At 32.6% G+C, this 21180-nt stretch overlaps 2 protein-coding genes across 3 annotated transcripts; both read right to left on the bottom strand.

The window, feature by feature from the left end:
• Positions 1 to 2206: 2206 nt before the first annotated feature.
• LOC145948463 (uncharacterized) lies at positions 2207 to 6250 on the bottom strand. The gene is made up of 6 exons (XM_083058151.1): positions 6112 to 6250; positions 5077 to 5413; positions 4503 to 4793; positions 3683 to 4048; positions 3172 to 3339; positions 2207 to 2716 (listed from the first exon to the last, which is right to left on the bottom strand). Exons 1-6 carry the CDS (start codon positions 6173 to 6175, stop codon positions 2551 to 2553), a joined length of 1392 nt encoding a protein of 463 aa, XP_082914277.1. The 5' UTR covers positions 6176 to 6250; the 3' UTR covers positions 2207 to 2550.
• A 1299-nt stretch (positions 6251 to 7549) lies between these two features.
• On the bottom strand, positions 7550 to 20664 carry Abcd (ATP binding cassette subfamily D). 2 transcript variants are annotated; one of them, XR_014427363.1, is made up of 11 exons: positions 20247 to 20664; positions 19520 to 19897; positions 18875 to 18969; positions 17864 to 18053; positions 17099 to 17196; positions 16558 to 16784; positions 15726 to 16182; positions 14960 to 15420; positions 13711 to 14014; positions 8356 to 9435; positions 7550 to 7779 (listed from the first exon to the last, which is right to left on the bottom strand). XR_014427363.1 is itself a non-coding variant. In XM_083058150.1 (8 exons), the coding sequence occupies exons 1-8, from the start codon at positions 20455 to 20457 to the stop codon at positions 15373 to 15375; spliced, it is 1704 nt and encodes a 567-aa protein (XP_082914276.1). In that variant the 5' UTR covers positions 20458 to 20664; the 3' UTR covers positions 14946 to 15372. The 2 variants fall into 2 exon arrangements, 1 of the variants encoding a protein (XP_082914276.1); XM_083058150.1 differs by lacking the exons at positions 7550 to 7779; positions 8356 to 9435; positions 13711 to 14014 and having other exon boundaries at positions 14946 to 15420.
• Positions 20665 to 21180: the final 516 nt, after the last annotated feature.

The raw sequence follows: 21180 nt of genomic DNA, 5'->3' as shown, positions 1-21180 counted from the left end.
TGAGAAGAAAACTACGGAGAGAGTTGTTCTCATTTATATATAGTTTTAATTGCGGAGAGATAATTGTGAATTGAAGCGTAGAGGACTTATTCGAAATAAGTCTTTCTGTAACAAAGAAAGGCGAAGAAAATAATTCTTGATAAAAATGTGGAATTACAAATGAGCGAGAGAGAGAGAGAGAGAGAGAGAGAGAGAGAGAGAGAGAGAGAGAGAGAGAGAGAAAGATATGTTGCTTTCAATTAATAATTAGTTTTTAAATGAGTTCTTTTCATGCGAATATATTTGTATAGATAGATCAATCAATATTCTGTAATATTTGTTTCTTCTCTTTGTTTCCATCTCATTTTTCGTTTTTTCGTTTCTCGACGAGTAAAAATCGACGGCACCAAAACTACGTCTTCGTTCATTGCGATTATATATATATAAAAAAAAAAAAAGAGAAGCGAACTACAACACAAAAAAAGAAGAAGAGCCACTTGACACACTCGATGACGATAGAATAAATAATTGAGAAAAGGTGGTGTCGAGATAAAACGAGCAACATTATTATTATAATTAATAATAATTATAATAAATACAATATTTGTACAATAATATCGACGGAGTTTTGCTTGCTGTGTGCTGTGTTAAATACGCTGTCTGCACACTCGAGTCTATTACCCTATTTTACATCCATCCTGACCAATATACATATAAGACAGAGTGTACAAGCCTATTATTAGAGTTAACAATCAGAAGCGTGTCAAATCAATCTTTTATTAATTTCAGGAGAGAGAGAGCTTCTGTCCTTTTGACTTCTGATCACTATATTTGATGCTTACTAAATTTAGATCTTATTAGATTATAATCGTGATATTTGTGAAATAACTGGAAAGAAATAATGTTGTATATAAAAAAATGCAAATTTTTTAAGCGTTTGATTGAAGCTATATATTGAAAACTGGATAAAAATCTGAGAAATATTGTAGATTGTAAAACAAATATCTAAAAAAATTGATTATGTTAAAAAGTATTACATATTGTGTGTTAGTAATATTATATTTGTATTTAAGGCTCCTGGCTCCTTGCCGACCATGTCGAAATCGTGACGTCAGAGGCGAGAAAACACACGCTAAAATTTCTTAAATGCCATTTCGAAATAAAAAAATATTTCGATGAAACAGCACTTCAGATGGCTTTAGCACACTCTTAAAAAACCCCGAAAACTATCCTTTCCCCTTTATATAATCAATCAACAGCTGTAAAATGTAATATTATGAAGCCCAGTCCGTCTGGTCTTTGTACATGCGCAGTCATTCCGCATGTCAAAGTCTGATATCTCAATCATTTTACAGATGTTGATTGATTATAAAGGGAAAAGGATAGTTTTCGAAGTTTTTTAAGAGTGTGCTAAAGCCATCTGAAGTGCTGTTTAATCGAAATATCTTTTCATTAAAAAATGGCATCTAAGAATTTTCAGCGTGTGCTTTCTCGCCTCTGACGTCACAATCCAATATGGCCGCGGTGAGCACCCAGGAGCCTTAAAACGTCCGGCGTAATTATTAGAGAGTTATCGTAAATCGTAGAAGCTTATCGTCGCGATTTTATTTCGAGAAGATTTCGAGAATGTATCATTTACTAATTATAATTATGTAATTACACACATACACACAAAAACATAATGTTCAGTATATAATTTATAATATGATTTGCGTTGTAGTTTTCGTTATATAATTTCATAATAATGTATAAAATGCATTTTTTTTACGTTACGAATTTTTAATTCGCCGAGTTTCGAAAGCATAGCATAATTGCAAAAAAGTTATATGTATGCTAGATAGCCAAGGTCTAATACAATTTAATATACAAATTGTGCAGAATGCTACAAATTTTCTCGATAGAAAGGCTAGATTTTATGCCGAATTTGCTGTATGCAATCTTATCAGCAGAAACGTATTTATGTAGTATCAAAAATTTAGAAAAGTTTGTCAGCAAAATATGATGACACAGAAATCAAGCACGATCTGCAAACACGATCTAATGCAAAGTGACGGCAAAAATCGAGCAAAATCTTCTTTCGATAAGATTATACTCGATTTCTGACATTAATATGTCATCACGTTTGCAATAAGATCTGTCGATAGAACACAAGCTTGATACAATTTACACGATTGATTTATTAATTTCTGTTATCAATCTGTTGATAGATCATTGACAATTGGCTTACTGTATGTTTATTCACGACGATTTTTTATCTGAAACTTTTTCGTGTTAAATATATATAGTTAAATTAATAAAGTACACAGAGGGAGAGAAAGAGAGGCTGAGAGATATCGAAACTTTTTTCTTCAATTAGTTATACCGATGAAAATGAATTATACTAGTATTAAATTAAATATATGTATATATATGTATATCGACGCGCGCACGCCTTATTTTCGCGTTTCACTTTTCCGGCGAGTTTGTTCCTAATCGAATCACAGGTATTCGACAGCATCTGGGAAACTGACGCGCAGCATCGCTGTCATCGATCATCATTATCGTGGACTGTGTTGATGCGCAAGGACTGTGTCACGTCAGGGAACCGCCGTGGACTCTCATATGCCTATTGAGATTACCACTCTGACTAAATCTAAGTAGACATAGCTTACACTGGTACGGTTTCTCACCGGAGTGAATACGTAGGTGCTTGGTAAGCGTCGAGCTGTCGGAGAATGCCTTCTTGCAGAATCGACATCTGGAAAAGTGAGCAATTTTGAAAGACGATTAATAATTCAGAATTTTAAGATAATATATAGATAATAATCTCAAATTAACATGTATGTACATATAATAATAAGAAACGTATAATTGATATAGTGATAAAAATAGAAAATAAATTGATAAAATATTGCTAAAAGTGTATATCAATTAAAAGATTATATACAACAAAAAAGATTACATATTGTAAAGTAAGATCTAATATTTTCTAAATATTAAACAAAAAAAATAGTAATAATTATTTGTTTTGATATGCATTAATTGAACTAATAAATTCAATTAAATTTATTTGTATTATCAACGTTTAAAAAGAGAATTAAATTATTTAAGTAATAAAATATTTTTTTTAGACCGCTAAAATTCGAAAATTAATCTTTTGAGAGAGAGATTTGTACTTTGTCAATTCTGAAAAACTTAGTTTCGAATACGTACCTATAGGGCCGTTCGCCCGAATGCGTCCTCATATGCGTGGTCACCGAGCTACTTTGAGAAAATCTCCTGTCACACACCGGACATCGGAACGGTTTTTCTCCAGAGTGTGTCCTCGCGTGTGCAGTCAGATTCGCCGCCTGGCTGAACGCCTTCGAGCACGCGTGACATCTTTACAAAATATTTACTTCTCTATTAAAATAATAACATTTTTTTTTTCATAATATAAGCAAAATAGAAAGCAGCTCATTTTCTCTCTCTCTCGATGAGTTGAGAAACATTTTTATTATTTTCATAAAACTATTTGAGAGTCTAAAGTTCAAATTAAACAATAGGAAGAAAATATATATAATTTTTTCAGTACTATTATCAGTACTGCCACTGGAATAATTTCTTTTTAAAATCAATACAATAAAATAAAATGGAACGTTGTATGATAAATAAATAAATTTTTTCTTAAATTCGGCAAAAATTTCGCAATTTCTCATTGACGATTCCGTTCGGAGAGACCGACCTGAACGGCTTTTCCCCAGAATGAGTGCGCAGATGAGTCTTGAGAGTGCTAGGTCTGGCATATGACTTGCCGCATATCCTACATAGATTCGGTCTGCCATTATCCTCTGGGGTGACGCCGCCCGCGCCAGTCGCCGGAGCTGCCGTACCCACGCATATCGCGTGTTCACCCCCGAGCTGCAGCCGGCCGCCACCGTGATGTGGCTGGGGGTGAGAATGGGGATGGCCGATCAAGCCGCTATTGGCCGGTGCGCCCTGATTCACCCTCGCGGTCGTTTGCGCCGCCGCCTCCACCGGATTGCCGTACTGAGGGGCGGGACTTAAAAGAGGTTCCACACCCCACGGCGACGAATAGCTCTGCTCGTATCTAGAAACATATATACACATACGAAGATAAAGATATGTACGTATATAGAAAGGTAGGGGTAAGATTAAATAGCTGTGCACTCTCCAGGGAGGGTGCGGGAAACAAGACGGCGCGGCGGCTACTATTGGAGGATAAACTATTTTTATAGAAACGATTAAGATTCGAAGGATTAGTTTCGAATATTAAGAATGAAAAGCTAAGGCAAAAACAGACAAATCCTTCAATTAATTTTGTATATATTTTTTATACGACGATTTTAATTAATTTATGAGGAAAGAGAGAAAGAAAGTATATTATAAATTAAATGAATGGGTAATAATTAGGATAGAATCGGTAAATTATATATATCCCCGAAGATATAAATATATATAATAAAAACGAACCTTTTTTAATTGATTTGTCAATGTAATAACAGTTTTTAAGATAAGAGAAAAAAAGAACAAGGAATCCTTACCCGGAGTGCATGTTCATGTTCATCGTCATGTTCATCGAGACGTTGACAGACATGGCAGCGGATGCAGACCCGTAATGACCCGGAGCTGGGACCGACGGGCCTAGATTCTGCACATAGTCCTGCGAGTAGTGATGGGCTGCGGCAGAACCGGCACCGGTAGGATAATAGCCGGCTGTCGGACTTCCAGGATGCACCACTGCGTGTTTCAGGGACAAAAGGACATCGGCAACGCCCTCGCCGTTCGCGCCGTTTCCGGTCCTTGGCATGCATTCGCCGCGCGAGCAGCCCCAGCTGAAAGAAACTTTCAATTTTACAAGGTCTATTCGCGCGCGAATCATTGAATTTGTAGATTAATAAAAGCAAGATTGTAAAATCAAGAGAAAAAGAAAAAAATCATATGACTTTTGTGTCTAAAAAGACATGTTTTTCTTTTGTAAAAATTTTAGTTAAGAACAGAAGATCCGCTTTAAACTTTAAACATCATATCAAGAGTCCCAAGATTTCAAATAATGTTACAAAAGAAAGAAACAGAAGAAAAGAAGAAAAAGACAAAGAAGAAAAAAGATCTACATACTTGTACGTTCCCGAACATGGGCTGAACAATCCGGGAGGCAGCGGATCCAGGTCCAACGGGGGTAGAGGAAAACCCGCCATATCGTCGACCCAGAAGCTGCCACCGAATTCGCTTACGGCCTGGCCGGAAGTCGAAAGTTGCTGGCCTTGGTCGGTGCCGATGTCATCCGGCGAGTTCTGGAGATCCTGTAAACGCAGTGTACCCTGCAGAGCGGCCCCGAGGGCGGCTGCCTCTTCGTTTTGATTGTCAGTTGATAGAACGTCGTCGCTCGCGAGAACGCCCAGCGGTCCAGAACAGAGACTGGATGAGATGGTTGCCTCGATGCTGCCCACGGAACCTGAAGATTCGGGAAACGATCAATTTCCACAGGGATTGTTATTCATTTATAAAATTAATTTTAAAAGAATTTGCGACTCAAGTTTGTAAAAGTCTAAATTGCTGCGTGTACATTATAGACGTGTTTCAGATTGTGCTAATCGCGACGAAGGTTCGCGACGAATAAAAGAAAGACTATTATCAGAATCAGTTGATTGTTGATTCCAAATTCGGAATAATCCCGACACTCGTTCTGATATACCATACCTATGTCATCGTGTGATAGGTATCTTTCAACCATATAAATGATAAATAAATATCGTTTTCAAGTTTGCTAATCTTCTGGAGATTTCTTGTATTTTTCTTTTTGAAAAAAATTGCAAATGTCGCAAAAACTGACACACATATACTTTTGTCATCACTTTTTAACACGTAAAATACTTGAATATCAGAAAGTGTGTAATTTCATGAGAACATACATAAGTATCACTGAAACTTTTGAAACTTTTGAAATTTTGACATTTTATAGAACGATATAATAAACAAAAAGATTAACTGTGTCAATTACATCTTACAATTTTCAAACTATTGCGGTCGACGATCGAAAGATGTGTCGCAATTAAATCCGATTCGAGATTTCGCAACGTGCAAAACTGTCGTCGGTCGTCGTCCTCGTCAATGGTCTTCGTCAGGGATGTTGAAAAAAATCCTAGATCTCACCTGTACCGAGGGTGTACGGCGGCTCGGAGGTGTTGACCGCGTGATGATTCTGCAGAAACTCCATCTCTGCGAAATTCCCGACAGCGGCCTATCCCCCGGATGTACACCCCTGCGCCCGCCTGTCCACCCTTCCTCTTCGCAACCCTCGGCCTCCTCTCCCTACGGAGACGCGCTGCTGCCGGTCCAACCCTCTCCGGTCGTCCTGGTAACGACGCGCAGCTTCACCGCGAATCGCCGTTCGCCATCGATGCTGTATTTTTTTTACTACACAAGGTAGATGTAAAAGTGATTGGTGGGCGGTTAAGGAATATTTTGATTGTGTTTCGTTGAACGCGTGTCCCGCATCATCAATTTTATCAAGCATATTGCGAGAATTATGGAAGAATTCACGGATCGTGTTGAGATTACGCAGATTTTTTTTCTATGAAGATAAATCTTTTTAAAATTAACGTAAGAATACATAAATATATATTTTGGTTTTATTGTTACATCAAAATATTGATTGCTAAATTAAAAATTTTGTCAAATCATTGAACTCATATAAGTAGAAGGAATATACCAAATTACCAAAGTGAACACTCAAGATTGAGCTTTTTTCATCGTTGCAATCTTTGATATTTTGCGGAAATATTATTAAAAAAGACAATACAATTAATTAAAAAATATTGCAATCCTTTTTTCTGCGTTTGAATGAGGGTATTAATTTATTATAGTAAGGAAAAGAGATTTCATAGATTTGAAAAGTCCGATATCATGTAATTTTTGAAGAAAAGGGTGTTTAAGAGAGAGAATCTGAAACTTCGTGGTTGCTTCAATCTTTCTATTTTTGCACTGGAAATTAATCTTCTAATTATATTTAATTATGTGAATTCATTAATCGCATGTTACGTGCAAAGATTTTCTTAGTTTATAAATATAACAAATTCTTAAATTCTGCGAGAAATTGAAGATTAAATTACATACATTATATATAATAATTATTAGTCCATATATACATGTATTTTGATCTCTTACATGTAAACCATTTTTTAATATAAAATGTCACATATACTTTCTCTCTCTCTAATTTTCCAAAAATTCAAAGTATTTATAAGAAAATTTTCTATTTTCTTTTAAGAGACCCTGAGCGTAAAAAATATATGTAATTACAACGCCTAATATTTGATTTCCATAAACTTTTCATTCTTAATTATAAAGCAATATTCTTTTCTTCCCAAACTTTCTGAAAATGTTGTCTTCTGCGTTAAATTACGACATCTTTTTAATATTAAGCGATTCGTATACTACAATTTCATATAAGTAGCATGGCACTGTCGTAGGACCGGGAGGCGGCTGCGAAAATCAACCGGATGAATCGATGAATGACTTTTTATGAATGACCGAATGAAGAAGGAAAATGCACGTGTGCATACGGCTCGCTACGCGCGTATAGACGTACCTTTATGGCTTGGAAGACCTGCCAATCTCCGCTAGAGGCTTCTGCAGAAAACCTGTCGTCGGATATTCCATTCACAACACCGCGATGCCTCCATCTTCCCATATGATCTTTTACATTAACTATACACTATTCTCGGGACCGTCTTTAGGAATTTTAATTTTTACAAAGTCGATCGCCATCTCGCCCCATCATTACAGAACCACTTTCGTTTTTACGATGTAATACAGTTTCTTCAAAATAAAAAATAAATCATATACCACATACACTTTAACTGTTGGAATAATATATGTAATAAGATAATAATAAGTCTTTAGTCTTTACTATTCAAAACGAAATTTCTGGTCTACAATATTTTTTCGTTATTTTTCTTCGAATAAAATTTCTTCAAATCCATTATTCTAATTATTTCTTCCATAATTTTCAATGTATATATATATTTTTATATTATCTTGTGTATTTTATTTTATTATTTATGAGTTTCTCTTTTGATTTCTTCAACATATGCTTTAAACGAAAGAAACATATTTCTTCTTTACAATATTTTGAATATTCTTGTTATTCTTTACAATATAATTCTTAAGGGGAAAAACTGAAATTTAAATTACAATCTAAAATACTTATAGTTTAAACTAAATCAACTTGTGTGTTTCGTATATAATTAAATATTTCATATTATATGGATATATTATACGCGGTTTCGGTTATTTGTTGTCATATTTTAAATTATTATTCGTTCATTTTATAATTTTTATAAATTCTTCCAATTACAGCTTAAATTTAATCTCGGATCATGTTCACATAATTACATTGCAATAATAATCTTTACTGTCTTTTTCTTCTTCTCTTTCCTAATAATATTAGAACTTATTCTTATCATCACTTTTATTCTTGTCTTCCAACTGATTAATCCACTCCCGATCAAATTATTTTTAACGAGTTATTTGATCAAATCGATAAGGTTAAGACTGTATATACAATTTATTACACACTTTAAATAACTTAAAAATTAAAATTTCAACGACTTAATTTTGAATAATTAAATTTCAACGCGACGGCGTGCGACTCCTGAAGACACTAAGTGCCATGCTGGCGGGACGGCATGTCAATGTCTCTTGGCTAACTAGCGATCTACCACCTATCCACCACCCACTCTCTCACCCCTTAGAGCGGCTCACTAACTACGTATACGTACCATCCGCGACCCCACTCTACTGCTCTCTATCCCTTTTTTCCCTCCCCCCTGTCTCTGTTTTCGTCTCCCTTTCTCTTCTTCGCCATTTCTTCTTCCACCAATATACCATGTATCTCATCATCGGATCTTACGTATCCCTATACTTGAGTAAAAGTGACGTACGAGGGCAGTGCAGTGGCAGGGCAGTGTCGAATATTTTTTAGCGCTCTCGAGAAATTGCTCTAGAAAATTACATTTCTAATCAGAAATAGAAAAATATAAAATTGTGTTATATAACTATATAGGTATATAATATATTAATTTTATACACATCTCTTCAGACTTTGATAGAGAATACTTTTAACAATAAGATCATGTCCAATTCAGTCTCGCCGCCACTGTGAATGTCGAATAACACGCGTGTTGTACGATGACACAGGATACTAATCGTTCATTCGGCGATCATCGATGATCGGCGATCTTCTTCGCGCTATACCGGTGATATGTTCTAGCTGTCTGGAGAGAAGGGAGGTATTATATTTTCTCGAGATACCATTACCGCGCGCCCCGATCACGGTGGTCCTGCTCTCTGATACCCTTCTCGAAATCATCGGCTTGTAATGCCTTCCTTTTCGTGGATATTGACCAGTCAACGGTGAACCCGTGTGCGAAAATACGCGTTCCTTTCGATGCATCAAGATCTTGTGTCACTTTCCTAAAAGATTCATTACTTCAGCAACAATTCAATTTTATCGCGTATCTTTGACATAACATTTTATTATATTTTATTTATATTTTATATAATATATTTTTATATAATATAATTTTAATATAATATATAATATAATTTTATATTTTATATAATTAAATATTATATTTATATTTTATTATTTATATATTATATAAGAATCACAAGAAACACATATAATATATGATTACTAATAATATATAATAATCATATATTATATCAAAAATTATTAAATAAGCGAATGTATTTTTTATTCATAGGTCATTACATACACACATATACTATATATATATATATATATATTTATTTATCTATCAACTTGTTTTAATTCTTTATCATATGCATTGACCATCATATTCTTGATGAACGTTCATCCGACTATCAAGTATCCATCGTAATCGCCAGTACAGCGAATGGCGAACACAGACCGGACACCTGACTGCGTAGTTCCGATATGTGGATACAGGAAGAGGAAGTCAACCACACGAGCACGATGCATCACTACCACTATCATTATTATATGTCGGCAAGATGGGAGCAGGGATCGTGTTTTCGGGTTCATTCTTTTAAAATTTGTCATCGATATATATATAGGGTGTCTCATCCGTTTAATTTTTTAATTAATACAAAGTTGATTGTTTTCTCAAAGTTTAGATTTTGTCCAAAAGGCAATGGTTTTAAGTAATTACATTTAAATAACGCGCGAAAGGACACTCTTAATTTATTCAAACTTTAACAAAATTTATTTTTAATGAAAAACGTATTGTATGTTTTGACGAACATTAATATAATCTTTAATATGATCTATATTATACTATAACTGCATCATTTTACGTGTATATATATAGAGTTAATTATAAGAATGATAGAACAAAAGTATAGAGAGAAAGAGAGAACGAGTTATGTATACAAATATTAGATGAATTCAAGAAGACACGCCGTATATAAAAAATGAGTATTGACTTACACTTCCAACCGATTGGGCTATACGGTATTTACACAAGGCCTCGTAGAAAATTGTCCCCTTTTTCTACAGGTTACATTATTTTGAAGAATTGTAACGATCCAAGTATAATTAATGACCGATATATTATACTGCTTTGAATTAATTAAGCATAAAACAGTAACATCATCCTATAATTTTTAAAATTATAGAGAATTATGGAACTTGTAAAGAAAAAACAAAAATTACATATAAAACAATATATGTATACTGAAGTATTTTATTCAATTATACATTGAGTCATAAATTAGAAAGAAAAAAAATTATTAAATTTAAAAATTAAAATTAAAATTAAGATATATTATGGATTAAAATAAAAATAAATGAATTATAAGGAGTTAAATCATAAAATTGAATTATACATATAAAATCTGTAAAATAAAAAAGATTTAAAAGAAAAAATTTTAAATTTGTTAGAAAAATTCATTGAAGCGCATTTCTACCACGCGCGATCTCGATTAGATAATTGCTAATTTTATTTACCGAATTCTATATAATGTATATATAAAAATTTCATTGAAACACTTTATTGAAATCAGAGTTTGCCGGTTCCCCTCTCGAGCGACTATTCAGTCGCCCTTTTTTCGCCCTCTCTCGCCCCATTATTTGAGTCGCGAATCCGTAGAATACTGGTACAGTGGATGGAGTCGACGGCAGGTACGACGTGGGGCCGCGTTTTGACGCACCTGTGTTTACTCTCGCGACCGAAATCAAAGAGAGGCGATTAAGTACCATTACAAATCATGCAAACACCCGCGTCAATTCAATCGCTCTTTCACTTCTGGGTATCTTTTTGCGATAACCACGTGCATAACATGTGCACATGTGTCATGCAAAGTTTAAAGATCTAAGGCAGACGCATGTGTCAAACACGCTGCCTGCCAACAAAAAGGCTGCGGCCCGCTGAGACTTCTTTTGGAAAATCTCTTGGAAAAACAAGTTTGGAAAAAGAGATTTTTAGAAAAAAATAGGTCTTAAAAAAATCGTATTTTATTTATTTCTTGAATATTGAAAACATGCGGCCCTCAAGCTTAGCTTAATACAAAATAATAGTTCATGTAGCCCGTGATGCAAAACAAGTGACATGCCTGATCTAAGGAGATATAAAACGTAGATATAAGATATAATTTATAACTCTCCTATTTCGAAATTTGTTAGAATTATTAAAACTAAACATGATTATTAAAATAAAGAAGAGAAAAAAGTTGATGTAAAAATAAGATCGCGGGAATATCGACCGATATATTATATATTTGCGTCGCCGAGATGATTATATACGCGTCAAAAATGTATCTTGAGTTTCTTAATTTGGGAAAAGGATTAACGAAGAGGAAACGTGTGGCTAGAATCGAGCGGCGCATCTGCTTGCGAGGAGCCGGCTAAGAAAATAAGGCAGGAATCGTCGTCAAGATGATTATACAATATATAACGCCGTAACCGTTTCCCCGGGATTAGGATACGTCCAGCTCCCCTGATCCTATCATGGACGGTTCGTTCGAATAGCCGATTGAATTACATGCAGCGCGTGCCAGCCGGCCGCACGCCGGCTTGTATTTTGTATACCGAGCGTATACAGAGATGATAACCCAAAAGTACCTAATAAAGCCACAATTCTGTCTCAATGAGATTCGAAAAAGCGATAGAAAGATGTTCAATGATTGAGAATTGAGACTAGAACCTTTTTGTATTGGAAAATTCACACGCTTACCATTAATCGAATCTTTTTTTTCTTCTTTAAACTTTAAAGAAACACATTTGAAAATCCGAATACAAAATTATTAATAATATATTAATGAAAAATACATTAATGAAAAATTTAAAAGGATTATGTATGTAAAAGAAAGAGAGAGCAGCACGAAACAAGAAAATAAATTCAAAAATTTGAATATAGAATTATTAATAATAATGAAAAATTTAAGAGGATTATATGAATGTAAAAGAAAGAGAGCGCAAAATAAGAAAATAAATTCCCATTTATAAATTCTCAATTTTCCATCTCCTTTAATTTTGTGTGTATATTTATAAAAAGACTTCCCGATAAATTAAATTGATATAATTTCTCGCATAATTTAAAAAGTTTCAAAGTTATTTATTATAGTTTCTATATAGTACTAAAAAGGATAAAAAATTACACGAAAAATATACGCAAATAAAAAGAAATATATATATACATATACATATACATATATGTTATACATTTTATTCGATGAAATATTTGTAATCGATTCACACGCACACAGTGTTCCAAAAAGTGTATATAAACCTAACACACGTACAAAAGTATAATATTTCTCCGTGTCGGAAAACAGTGGACGCTACATCTCGCGATGGAGAGAGAAAGAGAGAGTGGGTGGGTGTGTTTCCGTTACGTATTCCGCAGACTTAATTAAGTAACCGTGATGAAAACGTTTATCGAAACCGCGCGGGGATAATCCGCAATCGCTTCGCCGACAAGATAGCCTGGTATCTTGTCAGATTGGACCTTTAATCATGAGCGATTACTGACCGCCTTTACTGTCATCTCTCGATGCGGTTTAATCACTCAATTGTGAATGGCCGCACAGTCGCTGATTTATGCAAGGATGCGGGGTGTTTCAGTCAAGTGTTTCATTTTTGTAAATTGTTATTTTTGTTTTAAGGACTTATTTTTAAGAGATTGAGATCTTTAAAATTAAATAAAATATATACGATCCTCTCTGCTGAAAAAATTCAATGTTTCAAAATTTGAACATATGTATAATATATATGTCTTGTGTTGTTCTGTCTTTTGAAGTAATAGAATCATATATTTACATATAACAATAGATATAATATTAATAATTGATAAATTATTTAGTTTGTTTGTTATTCACTTGTATGCCTTTGAATTACTCTGTTAAATCTGTTGCGAAATATATTATCAAACTAATTCCATCATATATATTAGGTAATAAATCTGTTACATCTATATGTTTATCTTATTTTTTCAAACTGCCATCGAGGAAGTTTATACATATATACTCTTTAAGTCTTTTAAAACATATGAAGAATATGTATATCATCATGCACATATACTTTGATTAAAAAGCGTCGCGTATAAATTAATATAAAATCGATGAAATTGAAGGATTATAAAAGCTATGGAACACTTTAGCAATATATTTTTGATATAACGTATACTCTACATAATTTTTGTTTTTTAATATTGAATCGAAACGATTTAAAATGCAATTAAGTAAAATATCATTAAATAGAGATACCTTTTAGCTCCATTTCTCAATAGAATGATCTATAGCAGTCACCAGCATGATTCTATCCGGTATCGATTGCCGAAAATTGCATTGGAGGTATTATAGCTCGCAAGAGAGGAGAGGAACATACAACAAACCCCCCAAGATGGCTGCTACCGGCTCGCGAGAGCTGGCGCATATCGACGTTTGGCGTTTGCGAGGTTTCCCGTAGGTAAGCTCATCGGGAATTGCGGGTCTTCCCACCCCTACCGCTTTGCTGCCACCCCGCGTCATCACCCTCGCCCTCACCGTCGTCTTCTCACCCTGTGGCCATCTTCAAAACAAAGAAACACATATGTAATTGAATTTTTGTCCGAACGAGCGCGTAAATTAATACTACGCGATCCTTTGTCGAAATTGCGATTGCAGCTGTAATAACTGTATCGTCGACAAAAGCTCTTCCTCAAAAAGCTCCATCCGAGGTAAAGAAAGAGCTTTCGCGCAGCTACTCTTCCTTTCATTTATCTCTTTGAATTCTAATCATGAATATTGCCAGAAAGGCAAAATTAATTTTTAATCAGTCTCGTAACTATAACATAGGAATTTTATACAATACTTTGCATTATTCTTAATTGTTTTATAACTATATTGCATTTAATACTACATTTTACGTCATCTCATTTATATTATATCATACTAAAAATTAACCAATTATATTGCAAAAATATTGTGAACCTCGATAATCAATATTTACGATACTTTTGATAAAACATTTTTTCACTATATTTATTGTATATATAATATAAAACAATTTTTAATATGTTTGAAGATATATCGTTATATTGTAGGAACAAAAACAGAAAAATATAAGATTTTATTACCAGATATATTTACAACGACGCGTGCGTCCAATTCATATTTTAATGAAAATCAAAGACAATCTATTTATCAAAACTATTTATTAAAATCGACACAGAAAACTGGAAAAATGAAAGGACAATGAAAGCGTGTGGAACAAGAGAAGAAAAGTTTACAGTATTTTATTGTTTATAACACATTAATAAATTTTTTTCTTAATAAATAATATTATTTTCTGAAACTCTATTAAATCGGCAATAAGATAAATTGTAAGTTTCCTAACAGGAAATATATTATAATAAATTCAACAAATGTTCTTTTTCGAAAAATAGCATTTTGCATATCATAATATATTATCTGTATAAATTTTACTTAATTATATATATATATATATATATATATATATATCATATCACATTACCTGAAATGTGATTGTAGATCGGAGAACAATCCATAAAAGCAGTCATATATTGATAAATTTTTCTTTTGCGCGATTTTGTGATATACATTTTCTAAGTTTTCTATTTAAGAATATGTAAAGTTGCGTCCGCGCGTAATTATTCTAAAAATAGGAAAATTAGTTTTCGCAGGGTGCAACTTTAAAAAAATATATATACATTCATACATATCACACCATAATAATTTATCTACCATCTTTTTCATATTTTTTTTAATAGTCCATATACGATATTTAATATACGAAATAGATATGAGATATAGAATAAATATATATTTCGCACGCGGATGGGCGCATATCTCGTTTCATATTTGTTCTATATCCATATACATATCTTTCATTTTGTTCGTGACACAAAATTCTATAGATTATAGTTTTCAACTAATTCCCACGTAGGTATTTTCAGGATGTATATCACGCAACTCCTGAAAAAAATAACAAAATGTTAAAAATTATTATAACAATTATACATAGAAATTATTTACATGCAATTGTAAAAAGCCTTGATGGCCTTGATGATATTAAATCAAGAAAAAAATTGTTTTTTTATATAAAATTTTTAATAAATTCTCTGTATTAAAAGTTGCGATTTGAGAAAAATTTAAAATTGTAAAAATGAAGATTAATGTAATTGTGACTACATAATGTCTTTAAAAAATGCAAATTTATGCTGCTTTAAGAAAGAATAAATTATTTTTTTATATATATAAAGCACGCAAGATAAACATACATGCAGCATTTGATAGTGGCTGGTCTTCGCCTCTTCTCGTTCCGTTTCTTTTTTATTCGCTTCCCGATTTGGCGGCATCGATAATGCAGCATCCATATCCAATGGTCCAAAGGTCCATCCGCCTTCTCCATCAAATCTCAGCAACAACTTGTGATACTTAGCGAGCGACGCCACTCGATGAGTGATGGTCAACAAGGTAATTCCCTTCTTCTTCGCAGTTTCATACATTATTCCTTCGGCTTCGAGGCTGACAGCGCTCGTGCACTCATCTAATAAAGCGTACTGTGGAGCGTGATACAAGAGTCGTGTCATCGCGAGCCGCTGTTTCTCGCCACCCGATAGAGTGGAATCCCAATCGCCAAGAGCATCAAAACCCTCCGGTTCCCTTTCCACGATACTTCGCAGGTCCACATCATCTAATAGCCGCAGTAGCTCTTTATCCGAACAATTTTCCGATCTGCGACATACGCACAACTTCCAGATTAACATTCTGATCAAAAATTAAAACATATATAATATATATAAAAAGTATAAAATGCAATGTAAATAATATTTGCTTATAATTTGACTAATGATATATAATTTCATCTACTTTAATATAAATATAATAATTTATTTAACGTTAATGACCATATATGGAATATAATAACTCCATATGTTTACTGTTTGCAGCTATTTATATACACTGTTAAGTTAAAAACGATAATTTCGCAATTAAATCATCAACACGTTGATTAAATTCTACCGCTACTCATGCTTCAGTATAATAATTTAAATCTTTCTATTTTTACAGTTTTAATATTTAATTTAATTAAATATATGTATGGGGAACCTGGAATGTGTCGGATAAATAATCTGGTCTCGAAGGCAACCAACAGTCATGTAGGGTTTCTGTGGGATGTAAAATAAGGCAGGCCTGCTGTGTTCAGACGAGTTTCTTTCATTTGGCCTAATAAGGGTTCCATCATAGACGGGCCAGAGACCGGAGATGATGCGGAAAAGAGAACTCTTGCCACAGCCATTGGGTCCAGTGATCAAAAGGTGGTCACCTGGTTTTATCTGTAAACCGTAATAATAAATAAATTAATAAATGTAATAAAAATGGTATAAATTAAACATAAAAAAATAAAAATAAATATACATGGATAATAATAATTATAATAGTAATATCATACTATATAAAAATATGATATAAAAAAAGAAAGAGCAAATATATAATGCATTATATAAACATATATATATATATATATATATATATATATATATATATATATATATACAATCTTTCTTGAGATTTTTTAAATACGAACAACATAATGAGGTCCCGTGACTTTATAATATATATATGTATATATAACTGAGAGACTACTTACGTTAACTGTTAAGCTAGGTACGATAACTTCGCAATTAGGCGTGACTATCGGCACGTTGATTAAGCTTATACTGCCGTCCATGCTTTCGCGAACAATTCCTAAATGTACAATAAAATTATGTAAATGATATATAATAAAACTATATAAGTATATTTTACATAAATTAAAAATTAAACAAATTAAATTACACATTATATTGATAATTAAATTGCAATATTAAATTATTAAGGTAGATGTAAGAAAATAAATAATTGCAAACTTTTGTGAAATCAAGTTATAAAAATCTTTATCAGTATTTATTTTTTATTATATATATTCAAATAGCTAAACTTTCATGTGTTACTTTTTAAAAAACAATGAGCAATGGCTAAAATCTTTTAAAGATTACTCAGGATCGAGCCTGACTGTGTAAAAATAAATATTTCGTAAATTAAATTGTGAAAATTGAATAATTGTATAAATGATAAGAATATAAAATTATAGAAATTTCAAAATTATTAGAAATATATTAAAAATTACAAGTAAATTGTAAAATATTAATATATTCTAATGTATAAAACACTAAAAATATATATAATAGTTAAATAATAATTTTAAGTTGATAATAATATATGTATATGTATATTATAATTATCATATTTAATTTTTATAATTAATTATATAATCACACTTTTAACGATATAAAGTAGATTAAAAATTATAATAAAATTAAAAATATTTAATCAATCAAATGCAATATAAGTCTACTTAAATTATTTGACTTACCTTTAATTACTGGGGTGCCATTATCGAATTCAATTATTTTGTCTACAAGTAGTTGAGTGTTGCCATTCGAAAGAGATCTCAATGGGCTACTGGTGACAACGTTTCTTTTGTATTTGCAGAGCGCAGAGTCTTTAAAAACGTCTAACATTTCGCTGACGCGTGCCGCGTATCCCGCCAACGCGACTAATTCCTGTTTTGATAAGAATTATGTAGTTTAATATATTCTCTTACAATCAGGGACCGAACCGGAAACAAAACCGACAACCGTTCCATAACCGTTTTTTTTTAGTAGAACCAAAACCGTAAGCTGTATTGAAATTTTATTAAATTTATAACACCGGAACTATAACCGGATCGTTAAATTATTTTCGGTTTACGATTCTTTTCGGTATTTTTTTTCTATTTTTGCGCAAATGATGGAAATGTCATGATAACTGTCTCCTTGAAGTGCAATACAATTAAAAATAAATTATTTTTAAAATGTCATGAAATACATGTATTATAGCAATAACGATAGCTGTGAGGATAGTATGTTTTTCGTTATAGTTTTATATATATATATATATATATATATATATATATATAAAATATAGATACATATATAAATATATTTTCATGTACAATATGAAGTGTTGTTTATTTATGTCATAAAAATTAATAATAATTTTTTAAAGTAATATAATTTAGAAATTAATTTAATTAGAAAAACGAAAAGTAAAAATTTAAAAAACCGGAACCGAAAAAATCGTAATTTAAACGGTTTCCTTTATTTATCAAAAAACCGAAACTAGAACCGGAACGGTTATTAAATATTTTATTAAACCGTTACCAAAATCGAACTCTAATTTTGTTTCGATCCGGATCCCTGCTTACAATTAGACATATTAAAAGTTTAAAATATATTTAATATATACTATAAATATATTGAGCACCTTGATATGTTTATTTTCTAATTTTTTTAAACGCACACAAAACAAAAAAATCAATAAGTACCAACAATAAGATGCATACTTTATAAGACGACATCAGTCGCTCGACAGCATCCGCTCCGGAGCTCAAGAGATTTTTCGAAGTGGTCAAATACCTCGTTCGCTCACTCACGCCACCTGATTAATAAATTAGTAAACGTTATCAATATTATTTTTATTTATAGCTATATAAAAAAATCTTTTGTTTGTTTCTGCACAGTGTATATACATATATCTTATAGTACAGTAGAGTCTCCTTTAATTTGATACGTCGTTAATTTTGATACTCCTCATAATGTACTTTCACAAACACTAATGTCACGTCCCCTCTACATCATAATAGAAAGATCACGTGATAGCACGCACAGACGGGTTTCATATGCGTAATTGTCTTTGCGCGAGTGCACGGCGATTGAGCAGCTCGCACTATGAAAAGATATCTGTGAATTTTCCAATAATTTTTTGTTCCTATCCCCTTCGAAAACCAAAATTAATGAGACTCTATTGTATGAAGTATACAACATATGTAAAAAATTTATATGTAAAAAAAATATATATATATATATATATATATATATATATAAATGTGTGTACAATTGAAAACAGTTTATTAATCTAATTTATAAACGACCACTTTTTTTTTTTACATGAGATATTCTACTAAAACATTGCTTTATCATATACGCACCATCGCCATCCGTGTTAATCCCGCTTTTCGATGATGTGGCCGTGTTGTAGAGCAACGGCATAGCAATAACGAAGAGTCCGGTGCCGGACCACACATACTTCATGAGGAACTGCTCCAACATCACGTACCACAGCTTGACAGCGAGAATACGCTGCAAGTGCGTCACCAAAGACTTATAAGCGGAGTTCAGATAACGATGCTCTGTATCGTGTCCCCCATAAAATGCAATCTCTTCTGCATGGGCACTGATACGAGCGTGAGCTTCTCTTAATTTGCCACGTCGCGTTGCTTCTTCGGCAACTAGTTGGCCAAACTTTGGTGAAGCGAGACGTAAAATTTGTCCAGTTAAACCAATAACCGTTACCGCTAGTAGTGGTCCTATAGATAATAAAGTACAATAACAATAATACCGTGACAATATAATAATAATGGCAATACGATAGAGAGAATCTCTCTATTCTGTCGCCCTGTTGTCTTATTCTAGATCAATTCAGTAAATTGGAATTCTCCTTTCGCGCTTCTCTCTCATTATATATTTGCATAATTGCGTGATTATACATAGAGCGATAACCAATAAAAGATAAAAGACAAAGAGCTCAATAATATTTTCATTCTGTGCACGAGTCATTAGAGCAGAGGTGCGTGCGATTTCGGAATAGTCTCGTGGGAATTCCAGAATAAAAGGATATATTTTAATTTATATTCAACAATAATGTAAAAATCTCACCTGGTATCGTTTTCGCGCCCATTTTGTGCGAGAATGAGATAAGCGCGATGCCGACTAAAGCACAGTCCAGCAACGGCTTAGTTAAACTAGAGTACAGGTGAGCTACGGAACTGGCTAGTTCGGACAAGTCATCCGTCAGTCTTTGCTCGGCACCGCCGAGCCTAGTGTCTAAGGCTGATACTCTATAGTAAGTCTGCTGACTCAGGTACATCTTGTAGGCATGCTTTACCAGACGTTCCCTGTGCAAACACACACACAATCCAAGAATTATTAATAATTATTTCATCCTATAAGGAGATCTTTTCTTTTTTTAGCGTCCAACTTGGAAGAACCTCTATGGCTATAAACGGAATGGAAAAATGTCCAAGGAAGAAATTATTGTTATAAGTTAATTATACGTAAACAAAACTAACGTATCAGAAATTGTAAAATTGTTAGTTTTTTTCATAAACTACATAACACATTGTACATTATACATTTCAGACAAACTTCGGATGATTTTCAACGATGACAATAAAGCTGAGAGACAACATTTTTATCACATTAATTTTTTCAGACCATAGGGATCCAGACCGAAACAAAATTAGGGTTCGGTTTCGGTTAATAAAATATTTAATAACTGTTCCGGTTTCAGTTTCGGTTTTTTGATAAATAAAGGAAACCGAAACCGTTTAAATTACGATTTTTTTCGGTTATGGTTCCGGTTTTTTTAATTTTTACTTTTCGTTTTTCTAATTAAATTATAATTTCTAAATTATATTACTTTAAAAAAATTATTATTAATTTTTATGACATATAAATAAACAATACTTCATATTGTACATGAAAAAAAAAAAAAAAAAAATATATATATATATATATATATATATATATATATAACGAAAAACATACTATCCTTACAGCTATCATTATTGCGATAATACATGTATTTCAG

The sequence above is a fragment of the Prenolepis imparis genome, unplaced genomic scaffold (assembly GCF_030444845.1).
Source record: "Prenolepis imparis isolate NDT839.2.m4 unplaced genomic scaffold, iyPreImpa1.0 SCAF_403, whole genome shotgun sequence".
Taxonomy (NCBI): Eukaryota; Metazoa; Arthropoda; class Insecta; order Hymenoptera; family Formicidae; genus Prenolepis; species Prenolepis imparis.
The sequence above is the reverse complement of the archived record's forward strand: the minus strand, read 5'-3'. Positions and strand labels throughout refer to the sequence as shown.